At 37.5% G+C, this 13,822-nt stretch overlaps 1 protein-coding gene across 2 annotated transcripts in view; it reads right to left on the reverse strand.

Moving 5' to 3' along the window:
• Positions 1-13,822, reverse strand: part of LOC149080599 (cubilin-like) — a 50,062-nt gene that overhangs the window by 8,875 nt on the left and 27,365 nt on the right. For both annotated transcript variants that reach the window (XM_089239744.1, XM_089239743.1), the window contains exons 6-12: positions 13,009-13,152; positions 11,301-11,561; positions 10,661-11,032; positions 5,528-5,884; positions 1,645-1,848; positions 1,115-1,357; positions 151-315 (exon numbers count right to left, since the gene is read on the reverse strand). In XM_089239744.1, the coding sequence (XP_089095870.1) occupies positions 151-315; positions 1,115-1,357; positions 1,645-1,848; positions 5,528-5,884; positions 10,661-11,032; positions 11,301-11,561; positions 13,009-13,152 (1,746 nt within the window). The remainder of the gene's footprint in view (positions 1-150; positions 316-1,114; positions 1,358-1,644; positions 1,849-5,527; positions 5,885-10,660; positions 11,033-11,300; positions 11,562-13,008; positions 13,153-13,822) is intronic.

Below are 13,822 nucleotides of genomic sequence, written 5' to 3' on the forward strand. Positions count from 1 at the left end.
ACCCATGTCTCCTCCTCACAGAAGTCCTAGTTACGGCCCTGCTTTGTCTAAAAATTAATTCTTTTTTTATGTGTTAGTGAATTTCGTAGATGAAAAAAATTAAACATTTTGATTTTGATTGATGAAAAATAAGTTAAAACGTTGAAGAACCTGGAGTTGGTACTTGGCTGTCTGTTGGAGGGATGCTTGGAGGAAATTGATTACCTCTACAAGGAAATTGCCTGTATGATATCAAAAAACCTTTATTCGATATCCGTGAGTTAGTGGAGAAAAGAATCACTACCTCTCTAGCCATTCCAAATATTGGCTCTTTCCCTGAAAAATAAAAAAAGCAAACAGACAAGATAAGTTAAATAAGTTAAAGAGCTCGTTTCGATATAGAGTGCTTAAATAATGTGTAGTTTTGTAGCTTTCTTTGTATACACTGTATATTTTGAACATACATATAGGAGGTAGTAATACAAATAAATACAAAACAAAGGCCACAACAGGCAAACTGCCCAACGAGGTGGCTGAAAAAAAAATGGATGTCAAATATATTTAAAAATTCAGCAATCCAAAAATAAAAGCAATTTTTATGTTTTTCCCGTATCATTGGCGTTCCAGTATGTACCCGATTGGCGGGTAATTTGTTCCAGTTTTTTCGCAGATAGTTAAAAATAACTTTCATGGGTTAAAGCTAGGTGTATATACAAAGCATGGATGCACTAATTCTGTACTGTGGGCCAATTTGGCTTATTCGAAAATTTTTCATATGAGTCTGAAGGTATTAATTTTTAGGGATAGTTTATATATATATATATATACATAACCCTTTCGCTCCCAATGGAACATATATGTCCCATACAGGTTCTAAAATCTGGCAGCGAAAGGGCTAAGTTCAAATACAGCGGATCGAAAGTGATATTTTTTTCTTGCCTGTAGTCAGGAGCGAATAACGCTCACGTGGACGACTTTTAAACGATTGAAATTGACGTTTATATATATATATATATATATATATAAGAATTCATTAAAGGAGAATTTTTTTATTAGATAGATATGTTATGATTTTTGTATTAAATAATAAATGGTCAAGATATCGGCACACAAATCACTGGGAATTCAAACTTACTCGTGACTCCATGAAGTTGCTGTCCGCAGTAACGAGATCCACTGATCTCAATATAATCAGAAATGCAGCGAGCTCCCGTATATGGTTGCTCCAAGGAGAAATGAGTAAATGTCAACTCAACTTGACAATAGCCAGGGGATAGATGGATAGCATAAGTACATGTGAGATCATTTGGATACATCAATGGATAATTTGGACTGCTTAATGTTCCTTGAAGTTCAATAAAGTGATAGTCACAGCCACCTTGTAAGAGAAAAATAATCTCACAAAAAAACGTAATAAATGAATCGAGAAAATGATATTGAGAATGGTAGTTTTGAGTTAAAATTAATTATTTTTCAAAAATTAATGCAGTTGATTTATCAGAGCATCATATTTTGAGAGATTTCTGTCTTCTTCTACTAAGTCGACGTCTACGTATACTACTTAAAAATGTAAAAATTTGTTGTTTTTGTTTGATAGTTTTTTTGCAGAACCACTAAGGCACAGTATAATGCTCTAATGCTTTTCTTTTAAAATCGTATATTTACCAATGGGAGTTGGTGGGGGTTGTTGTGATGGAGTAAGACTGGGAGGGAATGGACTAGACGTGCTTTGACCAATACCAGGAATACGTGATGGCCTATCAGCATTGCACTCAAGTTGTTCTATTCTTGCCAAAAATCCAGGAGCTTCAGCTTGACCATCACTATGGAATATTAGGACTTTTTCGAAAGTGTCAAAATTCAACGTTCCTAAAAATAAACAGCATAAATAGAGATTGTTTTGAAAGCTATTTTCTTAGATTTCAAAAATTGAAACCGTTTACATGTACAGGGTGAGCATAAAATAAGTTGACCCATTCAGAGCATTTTGCGGCTTCAGCCAAGTAGTCGGATCGATAACAAAATTCGTTCACATGCTATTTCAATAATCGACTGACCAATGATCAATTAATTAGTCGCAGTTTCTCACATTTTTCCAGACCTAAATCCCTATATTTTCGGTTGTGCAGTATCCCAAGGATGTAGATGCATGGTGAACTAATTATACTTCAACATCAGTTGAACCGAAAGAGAGTAACGAAGGCAAAATATCACGGTTGATCACTTAACTATCATACCGTTGATCAAATTCAAATGACACAAAGTTATAAAGATTTAAAGCATAGTTTCCAAAATTTTTCGTTTATCGCTCTCCTCCCAAGAAATTAATTAAGCGATCCCACACGGGATTCTATATTGTGTAAGTGACTATTATCACCCCCTCCCGTATGTTCCATCGCCCCCTCTCCCAGGGAACAATATTGTTTAATGAAAGACAAAGATATAAAGCAAAATCCCATTACAAGCTGAAATGTGTGCAACTGGAATGTAAAATACAGTAGCGCTCAAAAGTCTTTTGACAGCCATAAAAGTGTCTGCCAAATTTGTATTTGAATTTTTAATGAAATCTATCTTGTCCAACATGAACACTGAGTTTCATTACAAACTATTTTGAACAAAAAATGTCGTATCTAAAACATTTTAAATTCAGAAAAAAATTAATTTACTTTTCTGTTGGTTAATTAGTCTTTTGACACAAACAAAAAAGCAAAATGACTACTAAATAATCAAATCAGTCTTGTATTGATGAGTACCTGAGCAAAGTAGAATAAGTCAACACTTTGTCGGAAACAGTTTAGATGGTACTACTTGCCATATTTTTGTATGGACTCAATGAGCTTGTTCCATGGTGTGAACGGGAATTTTTTTTTCCTTTTTTTCCCGCAATTGGAAAAAACATTGAACTTACATAATTTCTTTCTGCGACTTGTCTGTCGAACCCAATCCATAAAAACTTGATGGTATTCAAATCAGGTCTCTGACTTCATCACCCATAAAACTCTCATTTTGTTGCCTTTCAAGTGATGTTTAACAATTTTTCAGCAATATTTATTGTCTTGCTGGAATATCGGTCACAGCGACATGTGTCACGTCGTAAAGGATGACATGTGGTTATGAAATGAATTTTTATATCGAAACCTGTCCCTTGTGTTTCCTTCGGACAGTAAAGAAGGACCGACACCTTTTAGCAGAGAAACATCCCAACTTTGACCTTCGTGTTTAACAGTAAGAACACATAATACTTTAATAATTACCTTATAACTACCTATAAGAAGCTGTATTACCTCATATGTCTATTATACAGTATATTACTCATTTTTACCTTGGATTGTTACTCTTGTCAATAGTCAGATTGGCATAATTTTCCCTCTTCCCCGCCCTTCTGTAATTAAGTAATACCGATTTTTTTTTCGCTTGGAAGACAACCAAACAAGCCCATAATGTGCAGCCGATGTTTTAAAAGTGATAAAAACACAATTTTTCAGTCCTTGTTTCGAATTAAATTCCTCAGGTTTCTTGCATAGTGTACATTTTGAGTATCCACCTTTGCTTGCATTTTGATTAGTCAGACTCTCTGGTTCACGGATAACGTGATCAGTCTTTATCTTGAAAAGAGAAGGGCATTCAGAAAATGCAAAAGTGGAAAAAATGACCTGTCATTCTTTACTGAAAAAGAAGGGCTTTGAAGAAATCAATAAGGGATAGTAGAAAGGAAGTTGAATCAAGGTTGGCAGATAACATTGGCTCTGACCCAAAATCATTTGTCAGGTACGTCAATAATGGATGTAAGGGGACAGTTGCAAAGCCTCCTAGATGCTACTATCTCTAGACTCTAGTCTCTCTAGGAGGCTTTGACAGTTGGCCCCCTCGATAGAAGGATCTAGGGTAGAGAGCCATGTAAACATGTGTAGTGCTTTCAATGACTTTTACGCGTCAGTTTTTAAAAAGTTCCTGCAAAAACCAACAAATTTCATTGTTATGTGCAGTCGTGAGTTCTATGATTGGAACAACGGCGTATGTCACCATTGCATTCATTGTTCTCTTCAGGTAATTTCCTACGTAGGCCATGAGAGTTTGGCGGAATAACGGTCTATGTTACATCTTTAGGCAAAAAAGGTTTTTCCCTAATTCAGCGATGACTTTTTTTGCGTCTCCTCTGAAGTTAAAAAAAACACTCATAGACCGTTATGCGGCCGAACCCTTCATGTGTTGGTTTCTGCAGGAATTTACTTACGGAACGTGTAATGCAGGGGCAGCTCGAGCTTACCTGCCGCCCAGGTGAGAAGCCTCATATGCCGTCCCTAAAGGTGACCCTCGTGGGAGGCTGGTAGGGCTTCAATCAAGGGGACGGGGACCTCTAGATAAACCTGAAATTTTTTTCAGAGGAAAGCCACACACAATTGTTTACAGTGCAAAATGATCTTGACCATACGTCCCGCTTTTGAAGCAGATTTTTTTCTACTTTTTGATCCAGAATTATTTTACCGTTCTTAATAATGCCAGATAACAGTTAATTTAATCCTTATAACAGCACTTAATTTGGGGAGCCATCATCACTTATCCTGTGAAGATTATGTATAACGAGGTTATTTTTATTAAGAAATTTATTTCAAAGGTGTTTCTGGTACTCCAGGGACCGGGCAAGTGAGAAGCCGAATTTTTTCTTTGTTTCCGGACCATTCTGGAAAAAATACTGGGTGAGGGAAACCAAAATGCATATTTGCCCCTTTTCATAGAGTACACGGGCATGCACTCTATGCGGTCCCCATTGCGGCCGCACGGGGCGCCACTCAAGAGAGGTGCTAAGTCCGTGGTAAATGGTTGAAAAAAGTTTTATTGGCCAAAGAAAATGATTTCTGTCCGACATGAAAGGGCAAAAAAAATTTTTTTTGAAAAAAAAAATTGTTAGAAAATGTTGGGATAAGTTATGAGGGAGGGGCATGACCCACAAGGGTAGGGCTGACAAGGCTCCAGCCCGGGGGCCTGGGACTCTGTACTTATCATTTTAATTTTTTTTCACGGTATAAATTAACTGTAGAAGGGTTCCCCCATTTACAATCTGACTTGGGGTAAACGGAAGATTCCAGCCTAGGGGGCCCTGACACAAGATGTAGGGGCTATGGGGGGAATAGACGGGAGGCGCACAAACCCAAGATCCCAAATAGAGATTTTATCTCGAGCCGGCCCTGATAGTTTACATTCTTTTTCTGATATATTACGGTCATTTGCCCTGCCTATTTATTCCCTCAAGTTTTCTCAACATCTCCGTTGTCGTGGTATAACTCAAGAGCGTGATGTCATGTGAATTTCCACTGTGGGAAATTTTCAACAATTTTGGAGTCTTAACTGAAGTCTACGCTGCCGCCCCTTACAATCTGCCACCCGGTACACCGCACCCCTTGCACCCTCGCTTAAGCCGCCCCTGGTGTAATGGTAGCTACAAAGAACGTACTCAGTCAAAAACCCGACTTCGCAAGAAATGCAACGTACAGTTATATTCGGCCGAACCATTCAAATGTAAATTGCGATATACGAGCATTTTACTTACTTGTGGTATTGATTGATAGACTTCCACATAAGGCTTCTCCATCCACCGATAAGTAATCATGGTTGCAAGAAAGGCTCGGTTCCAGTTCAAAAACTATGAAACGTATGCGAAGATGACAGATTGCAGTAGATGTTCGTCTAATGACATAACGGCAGTGAAGCCCAGGAGGATAAATTGATGGATAGTTTTCACTTCTTATCTCGAAAGAAGGAGCTTCGTACTCTCTATCACATGTGTAGCCACCTTCAGGTTGACCACAAGGTATCTGTTTGACTGATAACGAGAACCCTCTTCTTGAGGAGAAGGAGTCACTGGCAAACAACAAGACCTTTTGAGGTGTAAGAAACGGCACAGTTCCTGAAAAATTTATTGTCGTTTATGGAAAAAAACACAAAAAACATGAGCATACATGAACATGAGACTACGGACGGAAAGTTAATGTGAATTTGTGCACTTTGAGTAGGCCATAGATACGTGACGAAATGATGTTTGATGAAATTACGCTCTTTTTTGCATACTCGTGAAGGGAGACACTTGTTTTTACCACTTCTTTTAATTTTCTCAAGTGGGAATTAGATGGACCTTTCTTTAATTCTTTATAAGAACCACTCGAAATATGCGATGTCATTAATTCCGAGTATTGCTCCTTGGGCATTATCACAATTCGTCCCCCTTTATCTGCTCTAGAAAGCACGATATTTTTGTCATTTTGTAGCTGTTTGATGCTTCAACGTTCGTCCGGTGATTGTTCTTCCTCTCATTATCCACCAAAATGTTCGATATAAGATGTCTCAGGGTGTCTTTCTGTTCAGGATGAATCTTACTTCGTGAAACTGACTTCTCTATGGGAGCAATAAATTAATTGGATTGCATTTAGGCTTGTTGGCATTGAATTCAGCCTTGGACAAACTAAGGCATTCCTATCAGTTGGTTGCCAGTTAAATTAACTATTTTAGATTTAGAAAACACAAAAAAACAGAATCATATACGAATGTATGAACAGAAACCCCAACCTGATCAGCTGGAGGATAAAGGAAAATGCAGAAATGACAAGCCAATAACGGCTGGAAAAACTGTTCATTTAGCGACACTTTTACACGAGGAAAGAGTACGTGTACACGTTAAGTTTCACAACAAGTGCTCAAAGTTCTTACCATCCACAGTTATTCACGCTTCACAACGGCGACGCATTGATTGTCGAACCCTTTCAAAAATACTCGGAATTTCGCTGCTGCGATGGAGATTCTTGCGACGAGGTCGGGGTCAGAGTGAATGGGCGTCTCGTAGACTATGGCTTTCAGGGTCCCCCGACAAGAAGAAATCCAGGCTAAAATATCGCTAAATAAAGAGTTTTTCCACCCATTATTGGCTTGCCATTTCTTCATCTTCGTTTGTACTCCAGCTGATCAGGTTGGGGTTTTCAGCCATACATTCCTATGTGATTCTGTTTTGTTTGTGTTTTCTACCTTCCCCTAAAAGTTTGTACGTTGAGTTTTGAATCACCCTGTATATATAAATGAATTTGAGAATAAGCTATTGAATGTCATGCCCGGTGATATGTAGATGATACTTTTGTGCTTTGCGACTGTTCCAAAGATGACTTGGAACAATTATTACTCGTTATGAATGACATAGACCCTCACGTTCAGTTCACAGTGGAATTTTAAACAAACGATGAACTTTCTTTCTTGGACGCATTAGTAACTAAACAGAAATCACGTTTCCAAACCTCTCTCTATCGAAGCCTTTCTTGGTCTCACTGCCACCTCATTTTATATCTTGCCATCCCATGCAACAGAAACTCGCGGCGTTTCGTACTTATGTAGCGAGCAACATTTAACATCTGTTCAGATCGGAACACATTAAACCGTGAACTTGAAACCATCAGAGCAATTGCGAAAAACAGGGGGTTCAATACTAAGATCATTGACGAAATAAGTAGATAATTCTTGAAACCAGCACGATAAACCACTTTAGTAAACATTACAGAGAGGCCACACTCAAAGAAAGTGTAATGATAACCTACGATCAAATAATCTCACTAAAGATCAAACCGATTCTCAAAAAGTTCAACCTAACAACCATAGATGTGCCTACTAAAAACTTGTGTTTCAAGCCCCCTTAACATGCTATACCACGGAATAAACAAGGGGGAATTTCTCTTACATTCCATGTAGTGATTGTCCTCTTGGTTACATAGGATAGACAAGGAGACCCATAAAAACAAGATTAAATGGTCACTGATCAAACTCGCTGTGTTAAGAATCAGGAATGTAAAAAATAAACCACATCTCTCTCTCTCGTCACTCCCTGCTGGCAAGAGAGCCATAAATTTAAGTTTCAGGAAGCGAGAGTTTTTCACAACGTAAAGTCAACAGCTGATTTAGATCTCTACGAAGGAACACATACAAGGTATTCGGGCCTTCAAAAATATATTAGTAAACGACAATAAATCAACACCACCGATCACAACGCCATGGCTTAGATTCATTACGAGAGGGAATTCTAGGGAAATTCGAATAGACCAGCAGTTCTCAACCTTTTTTGACTCGCGGAGCCCTTTTCAGTACATAATTTTTATATTGGAGCCCTGTTTGACTCGAGGAGCCCTTTTTGTATATAATTTTTATCGCGGAATCCCGTAGGCCTCTTTTTTTCATTCATCTGTCAAATTTACTTATTTATTTTCTTTTCCTTGAGTCGCCGCGAAACTCCTGGGAAGTGCACAAGGAGCCCTAAGGGCTCCGCGGAGCACCGGTTGAGAACCGCTGGAATAGACCAATTGAGTAGCTCCATTTCGCAAGTGTCTAATTAGGACGTTGCATTAGTCTCACACGCAGGCTCCCAGCTTCATTCTAACCATGACATTTGAAGTGAACAGACGTACTTTTTTCTGCTGAGCAACATAGAATTTATTAAGAGTTGCATTTGGTATGCAACCCAAGGGGGATCCTCGGTCAGCGTGATTAGTGGTTAAATATTTTTTCTCTGAAGACGACACCCACTGTGTGTAGAAATGCATTAGGAGTTGTATTCTTTCGTATATTTGCCTTATTTGTTGGTAAATTCTTATTATTCTTGGGCAAAGTTTATCTACACTCCCATGAACAAGGAATATCCAGCTTTTTTTATGACTATTTATTATGTTTTCCCGTTTTTTCTTATTATATTATGGATGCTCACGCGAGGTATGTTGCGTTCTTCCATGTTTCGCAGTAACTGTACTGAGAAAATTATGGTCATACAATATATACGAAAATCCGATAAATATGACGAGATATTGATGTTTAGGAAAGGAAAATCCATCTCTGCCCTCACGGGGGGATTCGAACCCCGGTCTCTCATATGCTCTACCTCTAAGCTATGAAAGTAGATAGCATATTCTCTCCTCGGAGTGTATATATATATATGCTGAATGGCTCCGTGCGATGGTAGAACACTTACCGGGCATATGAGAAACCGGGGCTTGAGTCCTTGTGAGGGCAGAGATGAATTTCCTTTTTTCTAAACATCAATCTCTTTATACAGCCAGTTTTCCGTATATATTGTATTAACAAGGTAGGAGAGGACGTCTTTCTCTACATAAAATTATGATCATTTGATCGATGAACAAAACGAGAAGATAAACGAAAGATCATTTGATCATTTTTGTTGCACCACTGTCATTTTCTGCTAGGGCTAATTAAACCGGGACCTACAATTTATTGCTGAATCCGAACGGCAGGCTTGTTTTTTTATACTCATCGAGAGGTTGGAGCGCTAACCCCTTGATGGGGTACTCCCTGCGGTAAAGCAATCTTTTTCTGTGGTCATATCGCCGTTTTGCCCCTGTGTCAGGAAAGTTTATGACAAGGACGAACCGGGTATCGAATTCGCAACACCACTAAACATCCTTTGGTACATCAGGCGAGTATCTTATCGATCTGGGCTATCGCGCCCATAAACAAAAGAGTGTACCGCTAGGCCTGGTACCAAACTTAAAGAGTTATTAACAGCAGTGAGATACTATTATTTGAATTGACTCTACGATATCTCTCCGTAGAATCAAAAACGCTTATATGCAGGGCCAGACTTAGGCAGGTGCAAAGGACGCAGCCGCACCGGATCGCTAAATTTTAGGGGCCACAAAACGGGACAAAAGTACTTTGATTACATTTTGACTAAAACGTTTTAACAAAGAAAATACCTTAAATTCTGTTCAAGACCTCTAAAATTCAGACATCGAATCCTTCTGCCTAGAGTTTTCACAAACCCTTCCCCCAAGCCAAGAGAAGGATGCAGGTGGATCTAGTGCCCCGGGCGCTGGGCCAGAGGAGGCCGATGAATACTTTTTTAATTATTCAAAATTACACGAGGTAGGCATAAAGCATGCTTTACCCGGATGAAAGAGCGTCTAGTTTCAGCCCTGGGCAGATAATCGGTTCTCTAGCCCCCAAACATTTAAGTGATCTGGGGGCTCACTTGCAATTTTTTTGCTGGACAGCGGGCAGTATTGTCCAAATTTATTGTCGAATGGGTTTTTTATGACCATAAAATAGTAGTTTGATGTTCATTCTCGACTGTCAATGTAAACCTGGAGTGCACCATGGTTACTGGGGGATTGGAAAACTCCGTTTTAGAGGGCCACAAATCTGTAAGGGGGCTGTAAAATGCTTAATCCGTCCTTTTGCTTATATGTTTTTATACTCCTTGAGGTATGAGCGTTTAAATTATTTCTGTTAAGCCAGCTTTTCGGAGATGCAGCCGGTTTTGTCAGGTAGCTAATTTTCAAGACATTTTAGGCGGCAAAAAATTCTTACTGACTGAATGTGTAGGATTTATCTTAAATAGTTGAGAGCTTGCTGGCTTTATCTCTCTGCCAAAGGTGTCCCATACGGGATGGTGGATTGTTATTTAACTTCACAGACACAATGATGGAAATATTGTTGCTTTTTATTAAGTTAATTCCTGTTATTTTTGTTGAAAGGTGATTGGCTCTCCGAGATCCTTGCTAAGAAAAAAAAAACACACAACAATGCACAGATATAGTCTATCAATCAAATTGAATGGAATGATTTAATTGTTGCCCATAAGATATGTACAAGAATAACTTGTAAAATATTGATCGGAAACTTGAAAAAAATTATAGCTTACTACTAGTTCCTGCTATGCTATCGCCACATAATCTCCAGTCATCCAGCTTTAGATAATCCCTAAAACAACCGGCACTACCATCTTCTAGTTGGAAATCGAGGAAATTGACTTTCAATTGGCATATGTGTTCGCCATATCTATGGATGGTATATCGACAGTAAGCGTTATTGCCATATTCAGCTGGGTAGTTTGGACTGTAAATCCTTCCTTCAGGGCTTCGTATGATAGAATCGCAGCCACCTGGTAAAGTAGGTTCAGGTACGCCACCGAAACAATCCAATTGCCGAATGTACAAAAAGAATCCGGGTCTTGTGTTTACGTAATCTGATTTGAAACGAAGTATTTTTTCATAGCCTTCGAAGCTCAAAGTTCCTAAATTTCAAGAAACAAATGGTATTTTTTTAATAAAACATATACTGTGTGTATAAAATTTGAGTGAGTTTTAAAAATATCTAGTCAGAAAGTTGACCTGACCACGCATTAAATTTTATGCATGTTCAAGTATATACAGTACAAATGAGTTCTCCTGCATTTATTGATAAACCTATATATTTTATTAATTTTTTGAGATTTTGTTTCTAGTTTTAATTAACAAGAAAAAATGATTTTTAATAAAGAAATATTTCCATTGATTACTTACGAACGTTGTCTTCGGGAATTCGACCACACAATCTCTCCGAGTCTAACTGTAAATAATCGTACTGGCAACCAGGACTCGATTCCACATCAAAGTCAAGAAATCGAACATCAATACGACATATCGATCCTTGGTATTTGCGTATAACGATATTGCAATCCAAGTTATTAAAATACGTGCTTGGGAATCCGGGGCTTTCAAGATAGAATTCTTTTTCGTAAAAAACTTTATTGCAGTTGTGTGGATCCCGGTTGCCTACCAGATCTGAAAAAATGCATGTAAATTAAATTCAAATAAATAAATAGTCAGGCTTCGTATTTCAGGTATCTCCCCTAATTAATTACATTAAAAAACAAATAGTGCGTGCACGCCAGAATGACAAAACAGGACTTTCAAGTCCAGCTTTTACGCTATGCAGACCAGAGCAGGCAAGTAGACTAACGAGATAGCTTAGATTGAAAAGTTTAGTAAGAAAGATATTATCGTAAAATTATAATTTATTATAATTAATAAAGCCTCAAACAATATTACAAATAATATTTTTATTTTAATAAAATAAAAATAATTAGAAATTGTAAGTAAAAGATTTAACAAATATGTTTTTTACTTATAGGTTGAAGAATCATTGATTCTAAAAATGTAGCTAACAATAGTAATTTAAAAAAATTCAATATAAGTAACTTAATGTAACTTTCCATATAAAAATAAGCTGCTGTAATAAATAGATTTTCGCTTTAAAACCATGGACAATTTTCGGTTTGCTTGGCATATAAATATTAATTGAAGCTCTTTCTTTCATAGCCTCATGTCTGTTGCGATAGAATGTACAAGGTAAGTTGTTCCCAATCCTACAGGGAAAAAGAAAGCTTTTATTCAGCTCTGATACATCCCGAAGACCCAAGCCAATCGAAGACTCATTTTCAAAACACTGGAGTGACGGCGAGTAAATAAATTACAATCTATCTTGTTTATTCGCTAAAAAAGCTCATCGTACTGGATCTATACCCTGGATATGTAGATTCGGTACGATGAGTACCCTAGATCTTTCAATGAAACTACTATAGGCTACTCGGAGATTTCGATCATTCTCAATAGTTCGAGCTTCGCATTTCGACAAATATTCTGATTTTCTCTGCGTAGTAGAGGTGCTGCGCTTTCAGAACTACACTTTTCAGAGACATTTTCAAGTATGAATCCAAGTATTTTATATTACTTTCTTTTACCAACCCCCTTTCCCCCTGCATAAAATGTTATGAAAACCCATACAGCTTATCAATGATATGATATATGTTCTCTCTATATATGTCCAAAATGAAAAATTTCTCTCTCACATCTCAAAACTTTCCGGAAAGGCATTCAAAAACTAACCTGGTCTACTTATTGGTAATTTGAAAAAAAAATGTGGTGGAACAAATGAAGCAAATACTGCTTATTCTGTGGACATAAGCTTCATGGCCTGCGGACCCATTTTGCTTGTAAAATGAAGGCCAAAGATTCCCTTTACAGAAAAATATTTAGCATAAAATTAAGTAAAAATAATAAATTGTTTTTTCATCCAAGCTCACGGACTCCCTAAAACCGCTCCAAGGACCTCTGGTTTAAATCATTTTCTTATGAATTGAAGACGTATAAGAAAAAAATTGAAGACACGTCTTCAGTTTAATCACACTATTTACATCACACTTATTAAACATGGTAGATAATATTTTACCTGCTCCTCCTGGTGATCGGATTGGATGCCCAGGTGGTGGACACGGAATTTGACGGAATAAGACATGGAATCCTCGATCCGACCTTAGCGTGTCTGTTCGATAAATCAATTGAACGTTTCCCAATGGATCGAATGTTACATTTTCTGTGGACAAATAACACCCAAAAAAAACATGAATAAAATTTATTATTCATTTAATAAAATGTAACTTAGTCTGAGGCGAAAGTCTATGTCGAGGTGAAAATTTTCGAAACTCAATTGTATGATTCCAAAAAAAATGTGCCTCCAACACATCATTCTAATTCTAGAAATTATCTTCCAGAAAAAATAAAACAAGTTTTTTTCCCAGAACTTTTGTAATTTCGATTTGTGCTTCCTTTTCCCGGAAGTTTAGACATGCATATCGATCAATAGATGGCGCTACTGTAAACAAAGTCACTCTCTGAAGTATGAGAATGAAAAGGAAGGTCTCATTCATAAAAAAAAACCCCTTCAGGTTCAGGGTTTAGATTTTAGATGCATATTTTTTAGGGAGAGAAACAAATTTCCCGTAATTAGTAATAACATTATTATTTTGTGCATAAATTTCATTTAATACGTACATACCATTAAACTTAATCGATGTTGTCATAGAATTAAAAAAGGGAAAATTTTATGGACCGTCAACTCTTTGTATACCATAATCGAATGGAGCATTTAAAGGGCACCTTAGCCCCACCAGGTAAATTAGAAATCCTCCTACTGTAGCAAAAGATGTTCAAAAGTTTGATGAGTTTGTGAATTTCCCCAATCCCCTGGTTAGAATCTTTCCGTA

This window comes from Pholcus phalangioides, unplaced genomic scaffold (genome assembly GCF_987345545.1).
Source record: "Pholcus phalangioides strain wild (caught in Gottingen) unplaced genomic scaffold, Ppha-v1.0 ptg000011l_1, whole genome shotgun sequence".
In the NCBI taxonomy this organism is placed as follows: domain Eukaryota; kingdom Metazoa; phylum Arthropoda; class Arachnida; order Araneae; family Pholcidae; genus Pholcus; species Pholcus phalangioides.